Source organism: Pocillopora damicornis, chromosome 4, assembly GCF_964200805.1.
Source record: "Pocillopora damicornis chromosome 4, jaPocDami1.2, whole genome shotgun sequence".
NCBI lineage: Eukaryota > Metazoa > Cnidaria > Anthozoa > Scleractinia > Pocilloporidae > Pocillopora > Pocillopora damicornis.
The window spans coordinates 27,566,604-27,592,614 of NC_142673.1; the positions used below are offsets into that span (position 1 = coordinate 27,566,604).

Consider the following 26,011-nt stretch of genomic DNA (forward strand, 5'->3'; position numbering starts at 1 on the left):
GAATTTTCTAGATGCGGATGTGATTTAGAGGAAAAGACAGGATTTTCACAACTTAGTGGTCTTCCGTTTCGTAATCTGTTCCTGCGCAAGAAATCAATTAAATGATTACTCTAAAGGCAGAGGGTATGACCAGTTTAATATGGCCATATCTGTTTTGTCTTCTTATTTCTTTATCTCATTTTTATACTTTATAGCAGATTGAAATAAATGACTGCTTTTAAGTAATGTGCATTAACGCGTACTCGTAATTATTTTTAAAGCTTCAGAGTTTCGAAACTTCTTGTTTCCGGTGATTTATGTGCCTTTGTCAGCAGTTAACTTTGTGTTACAAACAGATAGTGAGAATGTGTAACTGAAAACTGGGAGGTGCGAAGTGAGACGTTAGTTGTCGGAAGGTTCTAAATTTTACAGTCAACGTCGAAGCGCAAGATGTTTATTATCCACCATGTTTTGAAGCCAATATCAACCCTGGAATCTCAAATTGCGCGACATTGGATAACATCATAGGAGCTGTAAACACAATTGAGCGTGCTAATTATATATCCTTTCGATCTTTTACCATTAAAAATAGAAAATGACAAAAATTATAAGAGGACCGTAAGATGAAGGAAGTTCTGCAACTTTAAAAACATTCTTCGAAGAGTCCGATACTTGGTTGTGAGAGATATTTGGGTGAGTTTATTAGATGGATAAGTTTTTCAACTGCATAGCAAAATCGGTTTTTCTTCTTAGACCAATGTGTAATTTATTAACTAAAAAAAAATTACCTCAGAGCTTCCTGTCAGAAAATTATTTGGATAAAACTGATTTATTCCCACTGAAACAGAGATTATATATGCACAATACTATAATTATATCTGCTTTCGATCCTTTATTGTTAAAAATAGAAAACGACAAGAATTACAAGAGGACTGTAAGAGGAAGAAAGTTCTGTAACTTTAAAAACATTCTTCGAGGAGTCCGATATTTGGTTGTGAGAGATATTTGGGTGGGTTTATTAGATGGATAAGCTTTTCAACCGCGTAGCAAAATCTTTTTTTCTTCCTAGAGCAATGTGCAATTTATTAACTAAAAAAAAATTATGACCTCACAGCTTCCTGTCAGAGAAATATTTGGATAAAACTGATTTATTCCTGGTGAAAACAGTGATTATATATGCTCAATACTGTAATTATATCCGCTTTCTATCCTTTATTGTTAAAAATAAAAAATGAGAAGTATTACTAGAGGTCTGTAGGAGGAAGGAAGTTCTGCAACTTCAAGAACATTCTTCGAAGAGGTCGATACTTGGTGGTGAGAGATATTTGGGTGAGTTTGTTAGATGGATAGCTTTTCAACAGCGTAGAAAAATCTCTTTTTTCTTCTTATTTCAGAGAGACCAATTTGCAGTTTTTGATTTAGAAGAAATAAGACCTCACAGCTTCCTGTCAGAGAAATATCTAGATAAAACTGTTTATTCCTGGTGGAAACAATGATTATATATGCTCAATACTGTAATTATATCCGCTTTCTATCCTTTATTGTTAAAAATAGAAAATGACAAGAATAACAAGAGGACTATAAGAGGAAGGAAGTCCTGCAACTTCAAAAAAACATTCTTCGAAGAGTCCGATACTTGTTGTGAGAGAAATTTGGGGAGTTTATTAGATGGATGAGCTTTCAAACAGCGTAGAAAAATCATTTTTTTCTTGTTATTTCAGAGAGACCAATTTGCAATTTTTTTTATTTAAGAGAATAATGACCTCACACCTTCCTGTCAGAGAAATAATTGGATAAAACTGATTTATTCCTAGTGAAAACAGTGATTTTATATGCTCAATACTGTAATTATATCCGCTTCCGATCCTTTATTGTTAAAAATAGAAAATGAGAAATATTACAAGAGGTCTATACGAGGAAGGAAGTTCTGCAACTTCAAAAACATTCTTCGAAGAGGTCGATACTTGGTGGTGAGAGATATTTGGGTGAGTTTATTAGATGGATAAGCTTTTCAACAGCGTAGAAAAATCTCTTTTTTCTTTTTATTTCAGAGAGACCAATTTGCAGTTTTTTGATTTAGAAGAAATATGACCTCACAGCTTCCTGTCAGAGAAATATTTGGATAAAACTGATTTATTCCTACTGAAAACAGTGATTACATATGCGAATGTTAATTTATCTACCGGAGAAACATGCCTCGCAACGTAAGCCATGTTGCTTTTGAACGACGGATAAAGGTTTTGAATAAGTCTTTATTTATTAGGTATTTGTGTTTCCAGCAAACCGCTCTGGCCAGGGTAACGATGCTCACTGGTGTGATACTGGTCATCTTGGTCTTGTGGTTTGTAACACCATGTAAGAGTGACGTTTGCAGCCAAAAAATCTGTCAATGTACCAAGTTCGGTGGGACTCGGCTAAGAGTGATATGTCGAGTTCATGGATACATACCGGCCGGAATCCCAAACAATACAGTAGAACTGTAAGTGATAGAGACACTTCGTCATCCTTTGTCCTGCAGGGTCTGTTATCGTCTCCTTTGTGTTCATATTTGTTACTATGCTAATAGTTTGTAGACACATCCTAGACGAAGGTAGTTTTAATTTTGCAGACTTGCTAAGGAGTCTTGGTCAGAGCTATAGGAAAAAAAAAAAAAAAAAAACCAAAAGCAAAGATAATTTTCGAACAAACAAGGAAAAATGAAAAAGGAAAAACAAACACACGATTTAAAATTAATCATAAGAAAAGTCATAAGACTGTGAAAACTCAATAATTGGACGCTATGTGTCAATTTAAACTAAAATACTTTGAATTTAGATAGTCGCTTATTGATTCCTTTCGGACCTTACCTCCTCTAGAATTCAAATTTATGATCATTACCATTTCTACTTACATTTTAATTTTTACTCAGGGATCTTTCAAGTTGTTCGTTGAGCTCAATTACGGAAGACATCTTTAGGAACCTGACTGTTTTAAAGAAATTGTGAGTTGTAAATGAAAGTGAATTTAAAAAAATAAACTGTGAGTTCTTAAGAAATGTAAAAGGATATGGTTTCCGTTAATGAGAAATTGGTATTGGATCGACAAGATTTTCTCTTACAGCGAAGCGCTTTTTCGTTTTAATAGTTAATAGACAAAAAAATTTAAAAACAAGTCCATTTGACGGAAGTAAGTTTGAAGATTAGTTAGCCAAGCTTATTGTGTCTGTATTTGAGGAAAGTTTGATAGCTGATCAGACAATTCGCACAGTCCAGCCAAACCTCATTAAACTAAAGGAAACAGCGGTCAAGGTAATGCATATATCTGGCACATCCAGAAGAAAAATTTGTCACGGTTGCGAAAAAGTTTGAAAGATCTCCCGAGCCACCTTAAAAACGCGAATAAATCAAAGAATTAACCATCTGATAACAAGTTATATCTGAGTACTCATTGTTGGTTCAATAGTTAAACTATTATCTGTGTGCTGTTTAATCTCGACCGTATTAGCTGATCATTAGGATACTAGCATCCTCCCTCTAATTATAAGTAAAACAGGAAAGGACAAATAATCCTCTCTAAGGGGAACGTTTGGCTTATGGAAAATTTTATGCTTAATATTCCAAGAATCAAACAATTTTTTTTTCATGAAATCTCTCTCTCTCTTTCTAGGGACTTATCAAATAATTTACTTCGACACATTCCTCAAAACACTTTCCGGAATATGGAGGAACTTAAAGTAATGTAAGGAAATTCCCAATGATTAAATTTAAACAGTTTGCAAAATGTGGTTGGAAAAAAACGAGTGAAAAATTATTTCCCATTATTTTTTTCCATTGTCATCTTGTTAGGCTGATGAAAATCACTATCCTTGTAGAGTTTACAACTATTTTTATTTATTTCGATTTTCGTTAGCTTTATTTTGATAAACAATTTTTCACCTTGGTGGATAAGAGGCACGGTAAATATCCGTCGCTAGCCACCAAAGCAGAGGCGAATAGTTGTTTTAGCTATTTTTATGGTAAAACAGCGAGATAGCGTAGCGCATTATTTTTTTCTCGATGCGTGAGTGGGTGTTATTCTACAAATCCTGCAATCTGATTGGTTTCGAGGACGGGCAGTATTCTCCCGTTCGGCCCGCTCATAGTGGGCGGTATCCTAACTGTTGTGTGTTTAGTCGCCTGGTACATCCCTAGCTTCGTTGCAAACTTCAAAAAATATAACTTTTTTGCCAGGTGGGAAGCATTTTTAAGACTCCGATCTCGTGCGACCTTAAGTCGATCGATAGTTTAATAGCTTAATAATTCTCTCTCCCTCCCTCCCCCCCCCCCCCCCCTTATCTCTATCTCTCTCTCTCTCTCTTTGGTTTTTCCTGCCTTCATGTCATGACATCTGTTATCATTTCTTCCCAGATACCTTTCCAAGAACTCAATTTCAGGGAGTTTTTACCTTCCAGAAAACGTTCATCATCTGTGAGTTATATTTGATGAAGTGCTTCTCAAATCTGTTTGCCACAGAATCAAAGTACTTGCAGGTTTACTATTAAAATATTGCTCTCAGCTTGTATTCTCCACACATTGTGAATAAAATGATGGTGAGCTGTTTCCATGAGATAGATATATGGATGTATGAAACATCGTAGTATAAATGAAGCTGCGGGAATTATTCTAACCCACTGTCCAATACTTACGAGTTGATTTTAGATATCGTATTTGTTTAGGAAAATCAGTGACAACTTACTATCAGTTGCTGATGTGAAGGTCATTCTTAAAGGATTAACACGGCTTCACAAACTGTAAGTGTCACCTTTTTAGATGATTTAAACATCACAAAAAGCTATTTTCGGATACTTTAAGCAGATGATCGTTGGAGATATTCGCTAAATACTCGTTCATCACAGTTCACATCAATAGTTCATCACAGTTTATATGAATTAAAATTTCGCACCTAATATCGGCCTATATGGAATCAAAGATAGTTAAAACTTGTTTAAAACGATTTTCTTTTACAGATACCTTGATGGAAATCCGCTTGGACCTTCTCTGCCAGCAGACATCTTCGCTGGGTTTGAAAATTTGACACATCTGTAAGTCCAGTGGCTCCTCAAATCACCGACTAGTAAAAATTATCATGATGAACGTTTGTCTCACGATTTAGTGACATTCGAAGTAAATCCTAGTTCATCTGTGCATAGTTAGTTTAATTCAGACGCCGAAGTTGACTGTTACCTCCTGAAGCATTCTACTCTGCTATAATTCGCTGCGGTACACTGTGACGTGGCAATTCTGCTGTTTTGTTTCTTGATCGTTGCCTACTTTTCTTCTGGAATTTCTGCTGAGTGCAGTCTTATCTGAATCGCCCCTATACTGTGTGTTTTTAAAATCGGACTCTCAGTTAAGGACTTTTTTTCCTTATCAAATGAATGGTTTTTGCTGACGAGCAGGTGCTCCGTGGGACGTTGAAAGTTTGTGCGAGTTGAGTGTCGGCCTCAATAACAGCTGTCGAAAAGGAGTATTCGTAGAAACGTTGCATCCACATCCAAAATTACCATACCGTTAAATTTCTGTATTTATAAACACAATTAATCACTACATAACCACCCCTCTTTGCCATATAAGTTCTGAATAAGAATAATCGTTTTCACTGAAAACTCTGTGCATTTGTTAGGTATTACCTGCATTCATCTCTGAGAAACAAGCTTGATTTTAAGTTTAACAGGTTAGGAAAAGATAGTTTTGGCCCGACAGAGAAGCATATTGAAAATTGTAAAGGAATGTTCCGCTCTGTCCAATTATGGTTATTCACATATTTTTTAGAGTGCATTCTTCAATTAGCCAATACCACCCTTTAAGTATTTGAAACACAGTCTTTATTAAACTTCTCTGTCACACTGACTTTTCTCATATTACTTTTGTAGTTCCATGACTGCTTGCAACTTAGAAAATATCGTCAATGGAACTTTTCGAGCAATGTCACACCTACACGAACTGTAAGTAGTGTTTATCAATTAGTTATTTTTTTAAAGAAATGACTACAAAGCTTTACCAACTACCATGTTTTTAGATTTTAAAAAGTGCACCGAAAGTTCATTTACATTAAATACGCTAGGAATTCACAATCGCATATGAGCTGGCTTTTTAAAGATTGAAATCCTTATTGATCTTAAGGATATTTCATTTATTTGGGAGTAACTTCAAATTGTTTTACACAGATCACTAAAAGATGGAAATGAAAATGAGGAGGAAAGTAAACGATATTCACATGGAGGAGTTTTAGCGAACCTGTTCAGAATTAGTAATGTTATTCTTTGTTATTCAATTTGCAAAGTCTGAGCTCAACAAAGGGGAAATATCTGATAATAGGTTTTGTAGTGCGTACACCTAACTCGTCTCATCCTTGACCTCGGACCATTACAGACAGGTTTGTCTTCGTTGAGATCAACCTGGAATTAGCAGCGTCACATTATTGTTTGAAATTTGTCCGTTTTCAGTGATCTGTCTTCCAATAAGCTGACATATATACACCAGGGTACAATGCACGGACTAACGGATCAGCTCAGATATTTGTAAGTACGTTGGCTGTGCACTGCTGTTCTTTCCCTGGTACTGGGAAGTGCGAGTTTTAAAGGAATAATATACGTCATTTACTTTGTGGACAATGGAAATCTTTAGTATACCTAGGGTCAAAACCAGGGGCAACACCTCTTATAGTTCGCATACTTAATTTTCCTTTTTAATTGAAATGTTTGACCCACCATGACTGGGAGTTTTATCGACTTTCATTTTACGTAAATATATAAAACAACATAAATACCACCCCCCCCCTCTCCCCTCTCCCACCCTTCTATGCCTCCCAGAAGATATCTCAATTCTCTTTACATTTGCTTATAGGTACCTTAGAGGAAACGAGCTGGAGACGATAGGTGATGGCATTTTCAAACAATTTAAAAGTCTCCAAAGATGGTAAGTGATTTAAAAATGCTTTCATAAAACACAGGTAAAATGAAAAAGATATCGGTGATTGGCGCAAATAAAGAAATGTTTTGTAGTATATCATAAAAAAACGGTCACTCGTTGCAACATGCCAATTATATTTCAGATAACACATATGCGATTGTGACTGCTACTACCCTTGATTAATTACGAGTTATGATGGAAAAGAAATTGAAAACGACTGTGGAAGTAAAAATTAAAAGGCAAAGAAAAAGAAGGAACGTTTGTGAATTGATCAGAGCTCATTACAACTCCTTTACATTCTTTTTTTTTTTTGGCTTCATCGTATAGCTATATGGAGAACAACAAGCTGACATCTGTACCAGATTTGGAAGGTCCTAAGTCAATTAATTTATTGTAAGTAGCTATTGTACCATCTTCATTTTGTCACGCGTCGAAAGAAATCTTATCTTATGTATTGGGCAAGTTAAGGTGAACGTGTTAGCGATACTATTAACTCGAGATGAACTCGTCTCCACGAGCAAACATGTAACGTAAAAAAGACAGACAGCTTCAAAACACATTTAAGAGCACCGAATGTAGAGATCTTCTCTACATAACTGCAACTTGTTATTTCAACTCCGACAAAAAAGGCAAAAAATCTCACTCCTAAAAAGAGCCTTCCTCCCAAAAAAACTCAATATTTAACCTTAATCTAAGTGTTACGAGTGATTGTTAAGTGATTGTCTGTAGCTAAACAGAACGCAGTGGTGTCGGATTAGCAACAAAGATGACTTATTCCTGAAGAAAGAAGTCTTCACAGCTGCAAAACTCTGAAACAACTCGTCACAGTAAACGCCCATGATACACGGCCTCTGCCAAACTTCAAATAATCACAACCGCAGTTAAACTCGACCTCAACCACAGTTGAGTAAACTTGACCTCCGTCGCACTACTCGGCTTGTGAAAAACCAGTCATGTCATCTGGTTACACAAGTTGGCCTATATACTTAAAAGCATAAGATTCAAGAACTTTCTGGCTAGCCCAATTACAGTAGCATTTCAAAGCTTAACTATTTACAGCATCTTGCACGGACTTGACGATCAAATATTCAAGAAACGTCTTGGCAAAATTAGCATACTCACGAAACTCCTAGACAGTCACGCAAGTTAAACAACAATTTTCGTAACACCATGTTCACAAACTTAAAAAAAGAAACCTTCGTGAGAAGTAAAACCGCAATCTCGTTGAATCCGGTAACCACGACGTCATTTTTAATATGAGTAGATGATTCCTTCAATGAAAACGGCGAAGATACGTGTTTTCGAAACAGGAGAAACTCTGGCATTTATCAAATATCTATATAACAACACCGGACACTTGACTGTTCAATATTTTGAGGTCGAATAACCTATCAAGTTAGCCAAGAAATATGGTTCATACATTTAACCACTCAGTTTAGAGCCGGTTGAAATCGTAAGGGCTTCTCTTATATCTTCTCTTAAAGGTATGACTGATTGCCCTATCGTTTTTCTTTAACGTTTCAACCTCCTCTGTTTATCGTGGAAAATTAAAAAAAAAAGTAATATTAAACTTGTGTTTGAACCTGTAATGTTTTAAACCTTTTTCGCTTTCGGCTATTCTTGTTTCATGATTGTCCTCTGGCTGGATATACACGAAGTCTTTTTCTGATATTTTCTCTTAATCAATTTGGTAACATCTGGTGTAACTGCATATAATGTGGATGTCTTCAAGAAAACTTGAGACAATACCTGGATTTCATTTCCACATCACAGAAATCAATTCCAAACAGCAATCAAGTTTTCTTTTTAATTTAAAGTTGAGTTGATATTGTTTTTGGCTATATTAAATAGGTTCAAAATTTTTAGATGGTGTCTCTTCGTGTTTGCCACTAGTTTAATTTACTGGAAGATGGAGTTGTTGCAACATGTTAACACTTAATGCAACAAATAAATTTTGTTGGTACATAAAAAGTTTTTATTTGACTATCTAAAGGCAAGTTTTTGTGTTATATTTGAACCAACCATTTCCACAACTTGTAAACACCAAGAGGCGGATTGTTATGATCAGTTTTCTACTGGTCACCATTACTGACGAATCGGCAGATTTACACACCGAAAGAGAAGACTTGATATAATTGAGTTTTTGATATAAACTGAGTTTACAGTTTAGCTCATTTTACTGTCTTCTGTTCATTCGTTTGTTTGCTTTCCGAACAACATTAACCATTGATTGCCAACAAATGCGAGGAACATATAAATTATGTACAGTTATTAACTCTTTAATCCTTGAGAGTGACCAGCATCTAAATTCTCTTTTCAAGCATTGAGGTTATGAGAATAAAGGAAATTCTCCTTGCCAGGACATCAGGAAATGTATAAAGGACAGTATAGAGAATATGCTACGCTGCGTGCGCTGCGGGCTCCGCTACATTTCCATCTATCTTTTAGCAGTCACTGATACACTTTCTATCTACTGATCTATTGATTGGTTTATTCCACTATTTATTTTTCTATCTCTCTGGTGACAGTCCGAACTAAAACGACAATAGAAAATAAAACGAGTGAGACAACTGAACGTCATACACATAGCCTGTACTGCCTGGGTGTGGCCACCATATGGATATTTTTTATCATTTTATTGAACCAAAATTTATATCAGCACAGGAGAGTATATTTTCTTGATCAGCATCAGCAATTTGACTTTACTTGCTTTGACTCTTATTTCGTCTCAGAAAGTTACAACGCAATCTAATCACAGATTTATCAAGAATTGTCAAATCTGGAATTGAAGAGGTGTATGAACTGTAAGTACTTGATTCTTCAACTGAATGTTTCATTTTGGGTTATTTGGCAAGAAACCAGATGATTTTCTTCTGGAAGCCTTGGGTTATATTCAAGTGTGCTTCAGCTCTACTAAGGTCTGAAAATGCTATGTTTATTTTGTAGATTGTTGGACAACAATAAGATCGATCACCTTCCACCGAACATATTTCAGAATACTAAAGTAACCGTGAGCCTGTGAGTAACAGAAACTACAACTGTTACCGAAGTCATGCGTAATTGTTTTCATCATTTACTTAGAAATATCCACACGCTTAAGGCACTAGACATGAGCAGGAAAATACATATTAGAGAACGAAAACTTCCAAACAAACTCACAATAAAGAAAAATATTTACCTTAACGGTGTATGGCTTTACAGGCAAAAAAACAAAAATAACGACGCTGCTCATTAAAAAGTGGACATAACTAAACTTCACGGGACTAAAATATGAAAAAACTGACAAATTACTTGACATAATCATATAACATTACGCAACAGTAAAAACATCAATCACAAGTACACAATAAAGCAAAGGAAACCCACAAACATTCACAGATAATTAAAACGTGAACGTAATACACACAACAAAAAGTATGACAATTAGTTTCGCGATAACAACAACCATGATGGAAATTGTTATTCTGTGACTCTTTTTGATTAGTGTTACAAAAAAGGGAAGAAGCACTTAATGTATAGAAAATATGTGTTTGATCTTTGATTCATTTACTGTAATTTAGAATGGTTCCTACTTTAATCCTATTCCTAACTGTGACCAGCAAATAATTTCTCCCCACGATATCAGCCCAGAATCAAACATTAAGGCCATGAGAATAGAGGAAATGATCACCAACTGATGGAGTTCGTAATTGTTAAACAAGTTCTCCACGTCAGCACCTTAGGAAATATCTGGAGAACAGTATAATGTCAGGGTATAAAGACTTAAATGCGTCTCCCTGGGCCTTGAGCGTCTATTTTCTTTTCGACAACTTCATTTTTCTCGTCTTTCCACAGTGATTTGTCGTTCAACAAGCTGCAGTCATTACCTGACAACGTGTTTTCTAGACTCAATAAATTAAACATTCTGTAAGTAAAATATGAAAACCAAAGTAGAAAGTAATCAGCTCACTTGTCCCAAATGGAACAATACAATCAATAATTAGTCAGGTCGAGATGGCCGCCTCTCAAAAAAAGAAACAAACACATGCTAGTAGAGTGGTATGTTGCTCGCACCAATCAGATTGCCACATTAGGGTATGTATCTCGTACCAATTACATCACAGCATTTGCATATCTTGAACCAATCACAACGTTTAGGGTATGTGTCTGGCACAAATCAGATTGCCGTATTAGGGTATACATCTCGCACAGTCATATTACAGCAAAAGGATATCTTGGACCAGTGACAGCTTTTGGAAATTGTTTTCTTGCAAATGATCTCATGGAATTAGGGGGCTGTACACAAAGAATAGAAAAAACTGTACTTTTTGGGCTCAATTATAAGTTTAATGGTTTGTGGCCTTCGCGAGAGCCTCGTCGAGTAAGGTCGAGATTTATCTAATTATTTGCATCATTTGTGTCATTTTTAAGTTAAAACGAGTTATTCCGCTCCTTTACTCACAACTCACACGCCCCTTAAACAACTTATTACACCAAGTACCATAAAAACAAAGTACATTAGAACATACCTAATCACTGCACTATATGAACAAAAGGCAATTTTTCACGTGCTTGAATTGTATTCCACCAATCAAATTCCACTTTGCCAAATTGGACTTCGCCCTATCACTTGTCATTTCCTTGTAAACAACCTGCATTTAATCATGTATTCGAACAGCATTCTCCAACCCCACTGAAAAAAAAAAATCACGTGGAATCAAACTCTACTGATAGCAAATTTTTCTCGTTATTCTCTTACGTTTTGAATATTTGGCACCGAGGCATTTAATTTTTGCTAAGATGTATTTAGACAATAGAGACAATAGACCACAAAATACCTGTGTGAGTTCAGATAAATTAGGTTTTCTCTTTATCTTAAGGTGAAGTAATACGATATTTTCGTCCGTTTGAAGGTTATGCTCTTTTCCTGTTACAAAAATGAAAATATTAGGCACACAAAGTGCCCCATCTCAACCCACCCAGCCGAAAAAAATAACTCTTGCATGCTACACATGCCTATATTTTTTTCAAAGGTAGACTGCTCGTGACAACCTTTTTCCTGAACAACTCATTTCAATTTCCAAGGGATAAAAACACGCATCTAAAATGAAACAAACGAAATAGGACATCATAAAGAGTTTCATACAGATTTATTTCCAGTGGCTCAGACTGCAAACCGGCCTTGCTCTATGTTTGATATCTCAGGGGTATAATATCTTCCCCTCCTTTTAGAGTGCTAACCTTCAACAACATCACTCATATTAACAAACGCACATTCAGCGGACTTTCCAGTTTGAACACACTGTAAGTATTTCTATGTGAATTGTAAAGGGGTTTCCATAACTTTTTCCATAAGCGATAATTTATGATATCATGCTCAGCCTCATTTAATATTTTCTTAGTATCAACAAAAGTAATTGAGATAAAACGTGCTCGTGCTTTCCATTGATCAGTGAGTGTGTATGCACGGTTGTAAACTTTTAAGATTCACGTGCGTTTCATAAAGGTCATACAGGACTTTCGTACCGATTAATGTTTTTTTGTTTGTTTGTTTTTTTTTTATTAGAGAAACCGTAGTCGCGGATTAAAAATAGTCATTTGGCTAGTTAACTGGTTTATTCAATAGTTAATTTATGAATGGCAAGCGTATGACGTCATGTCCATGATCATTCTTCTCATAAGTAAGGAGTTTTCTTTTTAATGTTATTTTACAGGCTGCTAATCAAAAACAAGCTTACATTTATTCCCGAAGACGTTTTTGATGAAACTCCTCGCCTAGAATCATTGTAAGAATAAACTTTAGTTCTAAGATTTTCCTCACGTCATGTAATGTTGTATCATGTGTATCGTAGTATATCATTACAAGTTACACCATGAGATATGAGTTGCTTCGGTTTCTAAGATGTATCCTGGTTGCCGTTAGTTAGAAAAAGGGTTACCTTTTCTTCTTTTCTCATCAAAAGCAGTTTGATTGAGAATAGAAGATCACCGAAACGTTTCTTTTTTCTGCAGGTTTCTTCACAGTAACGCAAAATCAAAACTATTGAAAGCAAGGCTTTTGACAGACTTGTACTGGAGCAGTTGTGAGTAAATTGAAAAATGGACTGATTTGCTTTAAAGCTCTGATAAGGAGATAAATTTCATGAACTGAACATTTTCTTTTTTCTTCGTTCGGCTGGACGTCAGAAGGAAACAACAAACATATTTAAGAAAAAAAAATCGGTCGGTGATATTGAGAGCTTTTACAACGTCTATCAAATCGTCACTTGTGTAATGAGTAGATATTTTATTTTTCAGAACCATCTTTGATAATCCTCTAAGCTTCTTACCAGATGGAATGTTCGACAAAATTACAAACCATACCAAAGTGTAAGTCAAGCCGTATGGCTTAAACAAACGCTATAAAGTTTTTTTTACTAGAAATTGAAGTAAGTAGTAGACTCCTAGATTATAGACACTCGAAGATATACTTTATATATTGTCCGGCTGAGTTAGAAACTTTATATTGCTGAGTTCCATAAGTTATCATAATCATTTCCAAAAATGTTTTCGAACACACCAAAGAACATGAGGCAAATGAGGTATATTTACGAAAATACGAAAGCACCCTAGTAGTTATAAAAAGGGAGTTCTGGCGTATTTCGTATCAAACCTTGATTTCAAGGCAACTTATGGATTTCACCTCAAAAATTAAGGTTGATTTCAAAGAACAGTTCTGGTGCATTTTGAAAACAACCTTGATTGAAAAAAAAATAAAACAGTTCTGGCAGATTAACAAAACAACCTTTATTTCAAGCCCACTTGAATGCCTCACTTGCGATTTCTGAAGAGAGTCTGAAAATCATTTTCTTGAATGAGGGTGGTGTTGATTAATTTTGTTTCAAATCAACGAATTCCTTCAGGAGGTAACTCAGTTTCAGGGGGAACAATCTGAAGCTCTTCTTTAACGAAACCACGCTTTGGTCCATCTTTCAAATAGTACAGAGCAGGCTCGCCTTAAAGCACAAGTGATTTTTCGATATTTTAGACCTTTAGAGACGAGATCTGTGCCTGTTCTATGACCATCTTCCAGCCTACCAGTGGCATAGAGATTATAGCGACGCTTGATCGCCGCTAGCTGGACCGTACGAATCTCACTGATCGACACAACAAATATCGCCCCAATTTCTTTCATGGAACGCCTCCTTTATTAAATGTCGTATTTGACCGTGAAGCTAAAAATAATTGATTCACAAAATTAGGGACAAGAAATTAGCTATAGAAACACTCGAGGTAAATTAAACTTACATTGTTGCCGGATCTGGCGAGAGTTGACACAAAAAGGACCTTTCCTTCCTTCGATAAAAACGACAGACAATTTCTTTCTATTAAACCACGAGTGCTTGCGAAATCGATCGAATTATTGAATTGCACAATAGATCCGTTCTGTTTGGAAATGCGATACCACTTACGGAACGCGTGACGAGGCACCTAGCGTGACTTTTACAGATTATTAATTAAACGATTACTAAATCAAAACAAGGGATAAACCCGTGCCTTAGGGGCACTTACAGAGATTTCCCCGACTTAGACGATTTCACCTTGCTTTTGTTGAACACTTGGCTTGTAGAAGTTGAAAAGTTTTGGTTCCCTCAGATCAAGCTTTTGATTGTGTACTTTCTTGTACAGCTTCAAAGCATAATCTGTGTCCACAAAATTCCTTGACCCTGTTATTAGTTGCGATCCAATAGAGGAGCCTTGTTAGATTTTCTTGCTTCTTTTCAAAGGCCGCTTGGTACTTCTCTACAGCGAGATCATACCTCTCCTCTTCTACAGCACTATTCTGATCTCCACTCAAACACTTTGCGAGATAGCTTTCACGAACAAAGGCGATCGCATTGATAAGCGCTCCTCCAATCATTATTGCTATGCTTGCCATTTTATTTATTTGCAACTTTGTTGCTTGGATTCCCCGCATCTTCATCTTTATTTTCGAAAATCAACGACAAGTATTCATCATGAAACCTTTGACGAGGTATATGACTGACATAGAATATTAAGGCAGTCTCAATGATTGCGCAGACTGCTGCTAACTTAATTACATTCATTGTAAATCGGCTTAACATTTTTAAGATGGCAGAATCTTTTGATCTTCAAGCTATCATTTTATCGCGATTGATGCAGCGATCACGATCAAATCTTATGAACTATGTGAACTTCACATAGTTCATAAGATTTGAACCCGGATCAGAAGTCATCGGTTCCTTGATGAATTTCTTTGCAACTCATCCAATTCTAGTAGCCAATCCAGTCAAGGTAGCGAAATCGCGATCGGTCATCGGTAGACACTTGCTACTGAAAGAATATGAGAAAGCGAGAATGATGATTGTTCTGGTTGTAATCCTACACCTGGATCTGTGGTGCCTACCCCCTCAGGGCTTGCCTCTTCAAGGCCTGGATCTTCGGATTGCTTTAAACCTCCTTTCTGCTTCTTTTCCTCTCTCACTGTTCTGTTGCATTCAGCAAGCTTTTTGCCAGCTGCGACACGCCCTGGGTCTTTATTTGGTTTTGACTTATTTTTATCATTTAAAGTCACATGTTGAGCATTTTGCAGCCCGGTCAGCCTTTCAGGGCTAACCGCTCCGTGGCTGGCGCCTTCAGGGCTAACCAGACCTTCTTCAGTCTTAGGTTCTTTATAATCAATTCTATTTTTTTAATATAGAATCTGAAGTTCTCATTCAAGTACGTTACACAAGTTCTTATTCAGGGCCATAGATGAGTTCATAATATTCAGTTTCTTCACAAGTAGTATCCTTTTTCTTATCATTTATCAAGTGTACTTCAACGTTTTTGGCACTGAGAAGAGCAGCACCTGCGATTACCATGTAGCTTCCATACTTTAGACTCAATCCATCGGCAATCATTCCGAGCTCTCTCTTTATCATGAAGTTATCTTTCAAGCCCTTCAGAAGTTTTCCTGCATCAACAGGGAGAAGATGAACCAATGCTTTACGTAAGAGCTGAAGAGATGTATCAACCATTGCATCACAAGTCTTTGAAGACAATAAAGCTTCATACCTCTTGAAGTACTTCTCAACTTCTTGTTCAGAAAGCCTCTTGACTTGATCTTGGGTGAGAGATACACCTACCATGCTACTCTGGTTTGCAGATTTAATGAATGTAGCCGAAGAAGTTACAATTCATAGACCCAACGTTTCGACACTTCTGTCTAGTACCTTCATCAGGGATGATTTAAACGCTGCAACAAGAGGTCCTTTTATATGATAACTAATTAGCGGCCTTTTTTCTGACGGTTGTGGCTATTCAAAAATAATTTTGACACAATAAGAGAGGCGGTAAAAAATTGTGGAATATCAAATTCTTCCGCTATTAATTATGCAATTGATCAAGAGAGATCCTTCATCAAGAGAAGATCGGATAAAAAATTCTGAGTGAGAGAAATTCTATAATTAATTTTTATCAAGAAAGAAATTTCCTATTTTCAGGCCCTCGTGGCTCATGAATCGTCAGAGAGGATTTTTTCTTGAATTAGATGGATCTTGTGATACACTGAAATTAGCTTTTTAATACGACGGGATTCAACATCATAGATATATAAACCCATTTCATCGCACAGATAAGGAATTTGTAAATCAGATGAGATTAAGAATTACAAGTGTGAAAAAAAAAGGAGTGACTCTCATAAGATTAAAATATGACGTTCAGAATCTTGAGGAATACATAAGGCATGAACTGAGAAAGGAAAATTTTATTTGAACCTTTCTTCAAACAGTTTGAAAAAAGTTTTAGCTCAGGTGTGGGATAATGGCTTACCTCATTAATAGGTCACGCTTTCAAGCTTTTTGTTGATAATGTTGAGCTGAGCATCCAAGTGGATGAAGATGTGACATTTAATATTCCCCGAACCCAATTAATTGCGAGCTGAATTAATTCTTTTGTATCCATGAATCTCAATCCACTTCCATGTAGATCATTGTCTCTCGTACTCCTTAGATCGATGAAAAGAGCGAATCTGTCTCCGGCATAAAAGTCTGTCGCATTCATCGCACTGTTTTCCTTTCTAGATCTTCTGGAGACCTCTCCCCACATATCTCTTTCCTCCATTCCTTGGCTGCAAACTTTATTCGTTGACCTTTATTCCGTTGACAATCCCCTTCACTTCAGTGATGTCGGGATTTAATGTCTTCTCACTGTGTCTCGCACTAGCGGCATATTGCTCGTAAAAAAGATTGATTGGTTGACTCCCACCTTCATGTCGGAACTTCCCTTCTTCATGCTGTTATTATACCCAGCCATACTCTGAGTGTTAGGAAGAAGATTTGAGGGCATGAGCCAAATGCCTGTTGAGACTGCAAGATCAAGGAGGACTTTAGCCTCATCAATCGCACGCTGAAACTTCTGAACGCTCTTCCAAATGTCTAGCTTTCTGATGGCATTCTCAACCAATACCAGGAACTCACGTTGAGCTTCTTTCGCACTTCCTGATGAACCCAAGATTGATGATCTGACATTGACTTGTGAACTAAGAGTGCAGTAAATGAATGCCTCAATCGAATGATTCAGTCTCGCCATCCCAGCTTGCATCAGACTTTCTGACTTGTCTGCCATGAAGAAGTGGAATTGCCTCTCAACTCTCGCATTATCATTCCTGATGAAGTATATCAGATTTCCCTTGATTTTCCACCCTCATAACTGAACTTGTCGGATATGTGTCTGAAGTTGCTATTGGGCCGGCATTTGTCGCATAAATGAAAACAGATCCGAGACTGTGATTATCGCCTCCTTTGGAGCGGAACCCAGCGCTTGGTTTGAACGATGGCTGTCATAATTATTATTTTATCTGGCTGAAAGTTGGGTCACCCGGAAGAGCTGACTCACCCTGACTGTGAAGTAGATGTGAAACATCAGAAACGACTTGATCTGTTCTGGAACCTTATCGAGAATTTCACGAGATCTACCACATCCTGTCGTTGCGCACCATACTGCGAAGTTGAGCTGTTGAAGCCTATAGCTCATATTCGGTCCTACGAGCCATCGCTCTGATTCTGCTCCTGAAGAGCGCTGAACTTTCGTCCTTGTGAATATTGCTCTGAATTTTGCATTGAAGTATTGATATGGTGTGACAAAGATCTTAATCTCCTCGTGGAAGCAGCTGACGGCATTCTCTTTAAATGGAACTGCCGGTACCTCTGTTCCTATTCGGTTAGCCCCTTCGGGGCCCGACCGAAGGCTAAGAGTGAGTTCAGGAGGAAAACCTCCAATTCCAAGTGGCTTCTTCGTGTCATCATCCCAATATCTTCTATCTGATCCTGAGACGCTCGTCTGAACTCTATCTGATCGATTTAAGTAAACTTCAGATGTTGCCTGTCTTTTGTCATCGAACCACACTTGCGCACTGAACTTGCTCAGGTCCACATTTGGACATCTTTCTTTGAAGTCCTTCCAGGCTTTTGCCCTAGCTTTATCTGCAATTCTATTCGCTTCATCTGATCTTAGCCACTGAAACATTTTTCATTGTTTTTATAATGAAAATGGTTGTTGTGACAATTATTGCAGATTCAAACGATCATTCGTTCGCTTCAGAGAACCTCTCGGTAAATCGAAATATATCAGACTTTTGTCTTGTTCGCTCTATAATTCATGGTATAATTTGAGGAGAAGAGGAGAAATATCTATCTCCGATAGAAAAGACAATGCAAGTATTCAACTTATTCCTTCAGCCACACTCTGTAAATACAGTCTTGAGAGCCTTACGGAAGCCCTTGAGGAAATATTAAGTGAAGAAAAAGGATTTACAGTCTCAATGAATCAATGGAAATTCTTAATTCCCACAAAAAGAGATTTAAACTCGATAGAGATCGTCCTTTACCTCTCGCGATTGATCAGCGTTTGCAAGAGAAAAAACTCCATCAGTCGATTTACTTCTTTCAACAGTTATTTTGTCCACTGTGATCTTTTGGACATGGATGAAAACCTATGCAATGGGGAACCCTTAAGCGTTCTTGGTTGCTTTGACATTACCGAGAGGCAGTTTGAAAGGGTAAATTAATCTCCACCGAATCCTGTGTTGCAAAAAATAACGCCATGGAAAGATATCACTTCCATACATATAGAAAAAGCTCATCTGAGGTTGATGTTGACGCTATAAAGGAACAGATAAGAGAAGATTATCGAAAAAAGCTCGCATCACTCGTAAACATAACGAAGTAAGATTTGAATTTGACAAGAGGACGAACGGGTTTTGTTTGCTCGTCTCACGACACATGCAAATTCAACACAGTTTAATGCTAAATAAGCGTTTCTAGGTTAATGTGACGTCAATAGATTATCACGTTCTAGTTAAGTGAACAATAAATTATCACGTGAAAGACAATAGCACGCATTCCAGATCTCCCTAACAAGTTGATGCTCTTGAAGTAATTAAGAAAGCAATTTTCACTCGCGCTGGTTGTTAAGGAGATCTGGAGTGTATTATATTGTCTTTCACGTGATGATCTATTGTTTGCTAAAGCTAAAAAGTGATAATCTTCTGTTTGCTAAACCAAAGAACATGATTTTATTTCACTTGTAAAAATGATCATGTCGTTTCACAGTGTTGTTTTTTTGCTTTCTAAGCCAAACTGAATAAGAGAAATTGTGAAGTCGTTTTTGAGACAGTTCGAGAGAATCGTTTAAGAGAATCGTTAAAAATAATCATTCTCACACTCTCTTTAGAACATTCAAGTGGCCTTGAAATCAAGAAATCAAGGTTAAAATCAACCTTGATTTTTGAGATAAAATTTATGAGTTGCCTTGAAATCAAGGTAAAATTTTTACTGGAGAAGAAATGCGCGAGAACTCACTTTTTATAACTAGTACCCTTCACGCGGAAACATCTTCGTCGTCGTCATTGACATCTTCATCATTATCATTACACTTGTTGTGTTCTAGCTTTATTTGTATAGTCTATCACGAGTCGAGTTTTGTACCCTTAGTAGTTCTCACTGTCGAGTAATTTGACGGGAGGAGGGGAGTTATCAGGCAATGGACTCTCATCTAATCCGAGCGAAGGAGCAAAACCTCAAGTCACTCAAAGCTATGGAAACCTGAGTTTGCTTTGGCCACGTGGGCCTTTTGACTAATTGCTGCTGCCATCATTCTCATAATGATCACTTTGCGTCTTACATCTAATCAGCTTAAATTCAACTTATTGACAATCAAATTGTTTACAGGTCATTGACGTGTAAAAATCTTCGTCAGCTGCCTCGGGGAAAATATGTGTCACAAATGTAAGTATGCCTTAAGTTTCATTTTTTTTTTTGTACACCCTATGGAATCAGCGTTACCATTTTCCGTTGATGGACATCTTCACTATCAATTGAGTGGCTTCTTTGACTTAGGAAATTCAATATGTGTAGGAATTAAAAGTCAGCCTTGATATAAAATAAAGCCTTTCTCGGTCTAGCCATGAAACACTACAAGTCTTGAAAACAGCTAGCGTTCATGCGCCTCTGCAAGACGACGTTGTCATGAAAACTGGCCTCATGCATCAAAAACATGGTAACTGTGTGAATTTTTTAAAGCACACATTTCATAGAGCGTTTTTAACTATTTTCACTTATTAAACATGATCTCAAAGTTAGAGCCAATTCGGTTTTGCGTTTCACTTGGTTTAAACATACCTCAAATCCAATACGCGCGTACGGGTTAGTTGTCATCTCATTTCCAGGTCTCTCTTCTCACGGGAAAACTTACAATGCTTTTTCCAAGCGAGCTTTTGATAAATTATCATTGTCTTATTCTCAGTGAGTGTGCTCCCTCGACATCTCTGCACGTCATTTTGGACAACGACCAATATGGCTTCAGATCTGGCTTTATACGCTCAGGTTTTTTGTGCCACGACTGTGTAACCTCTAAGAGACAAATTATTCATATTGGGTGTAAAAACTGCAGTCTCTGTCCAGCTGGAACTTACATTTATAATGATGAAAACCACTGTCTGGAGTGTTTTGCAGGTAGTGAGAATGATCACCTATTTCACTCTAAATAATGATTTAAATGTGAACGTAAAAGATTTAGATAACGCCGCTTCTACGAAGAATCCAACAGCGCTTTTTTTTTATGAAGAATGGAATATAAACTAAAACATATTTCAGAGAAAGGTATAAGCCCCATCAGTAATTGAAACTGTATAATGTCAGCTAAAAAATTCGTTTAAAAAGAAAAGCCTTAGGCTTGAATTAAAAGGAGGTCAACGACTTGCACTTCCGCATAACCTCTGGAAGAGAATTCAACAATACTGGTGCATTATATGAATAAAGCTCCTTGACCATGCAACCGAGGATTTTATCTTGGTGCTACAAGTAACATTTACAAAAGAATCACAAGGTTCTTAAAGTTCCTGTAAGTAAACAGGCGCCACATCGTTAAACGATTTGAAGTTTAAAAGGAGAGTTTTATAACCACTTTACTCGGCCACTGGAAGGAAATCTATCCTTCTCAACTTTCTCAATATCATAACCAAAAGCAAACAACAAAGAATAACTTGAAACATTGCAAAAACACTCACATTTATAAAAATGTTTCCACTCTGTAATTGTATTTAACCTTGGAATCTCTTACAACTCACCCGTATAGCTGAATTATTGTTTTATGATTTCTTGACAGGTGGCTTTTATCAGGATGAAATGGGACAAATTGAATGTAAAAGATACAGTAATGGTACATTTGTTTCTGAACGGCGAAGTCCTGGAACCAAAGCTACCGACTGCGTGGCATGTCCGTATGGTAAGTGCAGTGTTCGCTTTGGGCAAACTGCACCTTTTTTTCATTAAAATACGCTCTAGGTGACACTACGTTTTAATGAAAGGACTGTCACAGCGATTTCTTTAACATATTGTAGTCACAGAACACAATCGACTGTAGTGGACTATCAGAAACCCTATTTAGAGAATAAAAAGATAAGCTGAGATAACTCGCCAAATTGTAGTTGTTGTTGTTGTTGTTGTTATTTATTTTCGGCGAAGTCCAAAGATATCTTATTTTAAAGTATATCCATTTATTTCGCTGGTGAAATCTTATTCTTTGGTTGATTCAGAGAAGAGAGGAAGTGAATTCAAGGAAAAGCCTTTTTATGAATGCTTTATTATAATTGCTAAGAGAAGAAACATTCCTTCCCAGGTACGATCTCCAACGAGACTGCTGAATATCGTGCATGCAGATGCCTACACAACTTTTATCGGCTGGATCGTTTCGGCCCGTGCTCAGCATGTCCACCATACGGTTTTTTTTGTGAGAAAGATACAGCAATACTTGCTCCTAACTACTTCTGGGAATGGACGGACCAGTCTCAAAAAGAGCGTTTCAAGGGTTTTGTCAACAATATTCATTCTTTTGGACCAGACTACAACAAATCGTATTCCACGTTCAATAATTCACTTCCGAAGCCACTTAAATGTCCCCATGCAAAGTCCTGCAAGGGTGGAATTGACTCAGAATGCCATAAAGGATATAAAGGGACTCTGTGTGCAACCTGCTCTGAAGGCTTCTATTTTCGCTTCAACTCTTGTTTGAAATGTCCCCGGTTACCTGTAACAATAACTTCATCCATCTTGGTGATTGCACTTTTTGTTGCTGTGTTTCTAATGGTTCTTTGGGGTGACTCCAAACGTACCAAGAACAACCGGACAGTTGCAGATGTCATCATGTCGTGCTTTAAGATTGTGATTGGTTTTTACCAAGTCATTGCCGGTATTTTCTCGGCATTGGCGAAAGTCCAGTGGCCAGTCATTTTGATCTCAACGGAGAAGGTTCTAAAAGTATTTGAAGGGAACATCTTGCAGTTTGCCCCTCTTAGTTGCATTCATACTTCTCTACGGCTTGATCAGCTTGGAAAGTTTACGATGATTGTTGTCATGAATTTCATACTCGTTGGCTTGATTTTCTTGTATCTATTTCTTAAAAAACTCTACATCATGAATAAGGAGGACACTGGCGAAGACCAGAAAGTAATGGAAGTCAAGAGTTTGAAGAAATCTTGCTATCGGAATATTTTTCTATTGTTGTTGACGACCTACCCCACGACGAGCAGATCGATTATTCAGATTCTACCTCTTCCCGGTGCATGTGTAGAGACTTGTTTTACAAACGACAAGAGCGACTGCATCTTCCTGCTGAGAGCTGACCACTCCATCCAGTGTTTCACTCCTCGCCACAACTTGTATTGGCTCATGGCTTCTATCTTGGCATAATATCCCGTGGGATTTCCACTTCTGGCTCTTTTTCTCACTTACAAGTATCGCGAGTCCCATAAATACGAAGCAATTTCTTTCGGACTCAGAGTCTTCTTTGAAAACTACAAGAAGGAATTTTGGTTTTGGGAAATCACAGAGATGTATCGCAAGCTGATTTTAATCTCATTCATTTTCCTTTTTGGATCAAAGAGCCTCTCTCAAATTGGTCTTACAGTTCTGACAGTTAGTATCTTTGGAGTTATCTACACCTTATTCCGACCGATCAAGAATAAGTTTGAAGACTGCTTGCAAACTTTTGTTCTTTGGATCATTTTCTTTGACGTTTGTCTCGGCGCAGTTTACACAAACTGGGATGAGAGTCAAGGAGAGGGCAAGAACGACTCCATCTTTGTAAATGTCCTTTTCGTGGCCCTTAACGCATCTGTTTTGTTGCTTGCCATTGGTAAGTCAACATGCTGCTCTGCTTTCGGTCTTAAATGTGCATTTTACCCATTTGCTAAATAAATTAAGGAAAGGTAGCGTTGATTTTGGTGTTTTTTTAAATTCCCCAGATTTTTCGTTTTAAGCGCAATTAAAGTATTATGATAAAATCATGAAGTAGCCATGTCCAGGTTATTTAGGATATTTGACTCTCTATAACACTGGCTCGCACAACTGTAACCTTAAAACAGATCGCGATGTTCAGTCAATTCTTCTCTCAGCTTAACTCTTACTGTAAGTGGAACTTTTAGACCTTGTTATCCTGACAGCCGAGTTATTTTCTCTTTTCATGTCCTGTAGTGTTCCAACATTAGAGAGTATTGGTAGAAGACAGAAAACTGCGAAGTACAGATGGAGTATGATGAATATTGAGATCCTAGAAAGAAATCCAAACCATTGTGCTAGCGAAATGTCAACACCCATTCTCAAAACGCTTCTTAGATAGAGTGAAAACAAAGACAAATTTCCGAAAAAAGGGACACCTTACCTTTTTTAACGCCTTCGTGTAAGATTTCAATTACATGTATAAACGATTAACTCCGTCTTTTTTTTTCTACTTTACAGGAAAAGGAATTCTACAGGTGAAGTCAATTTGGAAATACATTACCTTTAACCCGATCCGATGTTTCATTTTCGTTCGCCAAGGAGTATCACGTCTTAAAAATAGAGTGGTCAAAAGAACACGAACATCCGATGAACTTTCTTACTTCCTTGAAGAAGGCAACTGAAGAACTTCACTGAAATATTTGTCTTAAAACTATTTTGCTATGCCTCACGAAATATCTCGCTTTAGATGGCTTAAACATTTAGAACTTTCTTTGAAATCTCTCTGGCTGTGAGACTTTAGGATGACATTTCATTGCAACTTGAGGCACTAGCGATTCCCGCAAAGGCTATGTTCTTCAAAACGCGATGCGTTTTTATTTTTAAGTCTTTAGTTCAAATTGGGATAATAAGATAGTTTATTTTTAGATAATAAGGTAGTTTACTTTTTAGTTTAAAAAAATAATAATAATAACGTTTTGATTGGTTAAAGAGTAGGATCCCTCTCACCCTAGAGCATATGTGACTTTGCCACGCCATATATATTTAAGTAATATAGCAAACTTTCCATCAGTTAGCCGGCCTAATGGTTACTGAGTTGATTGATCTGTTTATATGTTTTATGTAAAGTCCTTAGAAACCTTTATTCGTTTGAAGCATATGAAAACCACAAATGGCGTAGCACGTTAAATTTGGACAAAGTCAGGACTGTACCATGAATATTAAATAAGCACCGCTTTGCTCTTTCATTAAAAACTGCCTCTAATATATTCAACGTCACAACAAGAGTGTGCTCTTTTTTTAAACTGATTTTAAAAGATTCAATTCAGATCAGTGTCTGTCCAGTGCCTCGTTGACTATTTAAATCTAGTGGAGGGTAAACATTTTGTTCATTTAACAACGAGCCAGATTTTTCCCTTATGTCTTTACATCGCCAGCAGTAAAGAAATGTGTTTGGGTATGAATTTAAACGCATGCATTTATTTACGACTCTCTCTTGTTTCTAGAAAAGAACAGATCCAACTTTGACACACATTGCTAAAATCACGATAATCGTAATGATGATTATTATTTTGTCAAAGCGCGCAGTCAATGTGATGATCAAAAAGATAAGAGAGAATGACTGCTGAAACTAAAAACTCACGAGAGCCAGCGTTTATTGACATGATAATAATAGGGAGTACTTTCCAAAGAAATGATGACGCTGGGGGGGGGGGGGGGGGGCTTAACAGGATAATGTGGGAATGTGAGCTTTTTTCAAGAGGTTTGATAATGTCAACTGGCCACTGTAAAGAATTTTCAAAGCCGATCTTTCAAGCGTTAGCCTTTACTTAGAAAGAGAGACTGACGCTTAAAATGTCAGCTTTAGAAACTCTTCACGGAGGCTGATATGTAGTTTTGACTCAGTTGATCAAACCAATTTGCAACGAAGCGAGAAATCTTTAGGCTTGGATTGTAGCTAACGAATTTTAAAACCTTCAGAGTGCTGATTTTGGAGCTAATAGAATGAGTGCTTACAAGAGAGTTCGGCTTCAAATTCGTTGAAAATGTATAGGCGCTTATAACTACATCGTTATAAGTAACAAACTAAAATAAATCTAGGGAGGGAGGAAAGACTCAAATACCGTCGGGCAATCAGATAGGAATCACAAGCACTGAAACCCGTGAGCTGACAAGGCTGCGTTAATTGATTGATTATCTTTAAAAATGGAGGAATGGACGGAAATTTTTCAGATCTGACCCACACTTTGGTTTCTAGAAGACAAAAAAATAACAATAATAACAAAAATGAGATAAGGTCAGTCAAAATGGGAGACACCACCAAGAGCAATATATAACATCATTAATCAATTAACGATAATAGATCGC

General features: G+C 37.0%; 1 protein-coding gene, 1 long non-coding RNA gene, 1 other non-coding gene and 1 pseudogene across 3 annotated transcripts; 1 reads left to right on the forward strand and 3 right to left on the reverse strand.

The window, feature by feature from the left end:
* Positions 1 to 1,971: 1,971 nt before the first annotated feature.
* Positions 1,972 to 24,886, forward strand: LOC113686159 (uncharacterized). The gene is made up of 22 exons (XR_016185764.1): positions 1,972 to 2,458; positions 2,888 to 2,959; positions 3,625 to 3,696; positions 4,365 to 4,424; positions 4,673 to 4,747; positions 4,964 to 5,038; positions 5,870 to 5,941; positions 6,443 to 6,517; positions 6,843 to 6,914; positions 7,236 to 7,301; positions 9,641 to 9,712; positions 9,855 to 9,926; positions 10,743 to 10,814; positions 12,120 to 12,191; positions 12,602 to 12,673; positions 12,900 to 12,970; positions 13,185 to 13,256; positions 20,099 to 20,155; positions 20,673 to 20,881; positions 21,534 to 21,653; positions 22,047 to 23,561; positions 24,164 to 24,886. It is a non-coding gene; the product is annotated as an uncharacterized LOC113686159 (transcript).
* LOC149047506 (uncharacterized) lies at positions 14,052 to 14,505 on the reverse strand. The gene is made up of 2 exons (XR_016185765.1): positions 14,175 to 14,505; positions 14,052 to 14,101 (listed from the first exon to the last, which is right to left on the reverse strand). It is a non-coding gene; the product is annotated as an uncharacterized LOC149047506 (long non-coding RNA).
* On the reverse strand, positions 15,902 to 18,999 carry LOC149047507 (uncharacterized). Its single transcript, XM_089203566.1, has one exon. It carries the CDS (start codon positions 18,393 to 18,395, stop codon positions 17,724 to 17,726), a length of 672 nt encoding a protein of 223 aa, XP_089059692.1. The 5' UTR covers positions 18,396 to 18,999; the 3' UTR covers positions 15,902 to 17,723.
* On the reverse strand, positions 17,064 to 17,713 carry LOC149047508 (uncharacterized; annotated as a pseudogene).
* Positions 24,887 to 26,011: the final 1,125 nt, after the last annotated feature.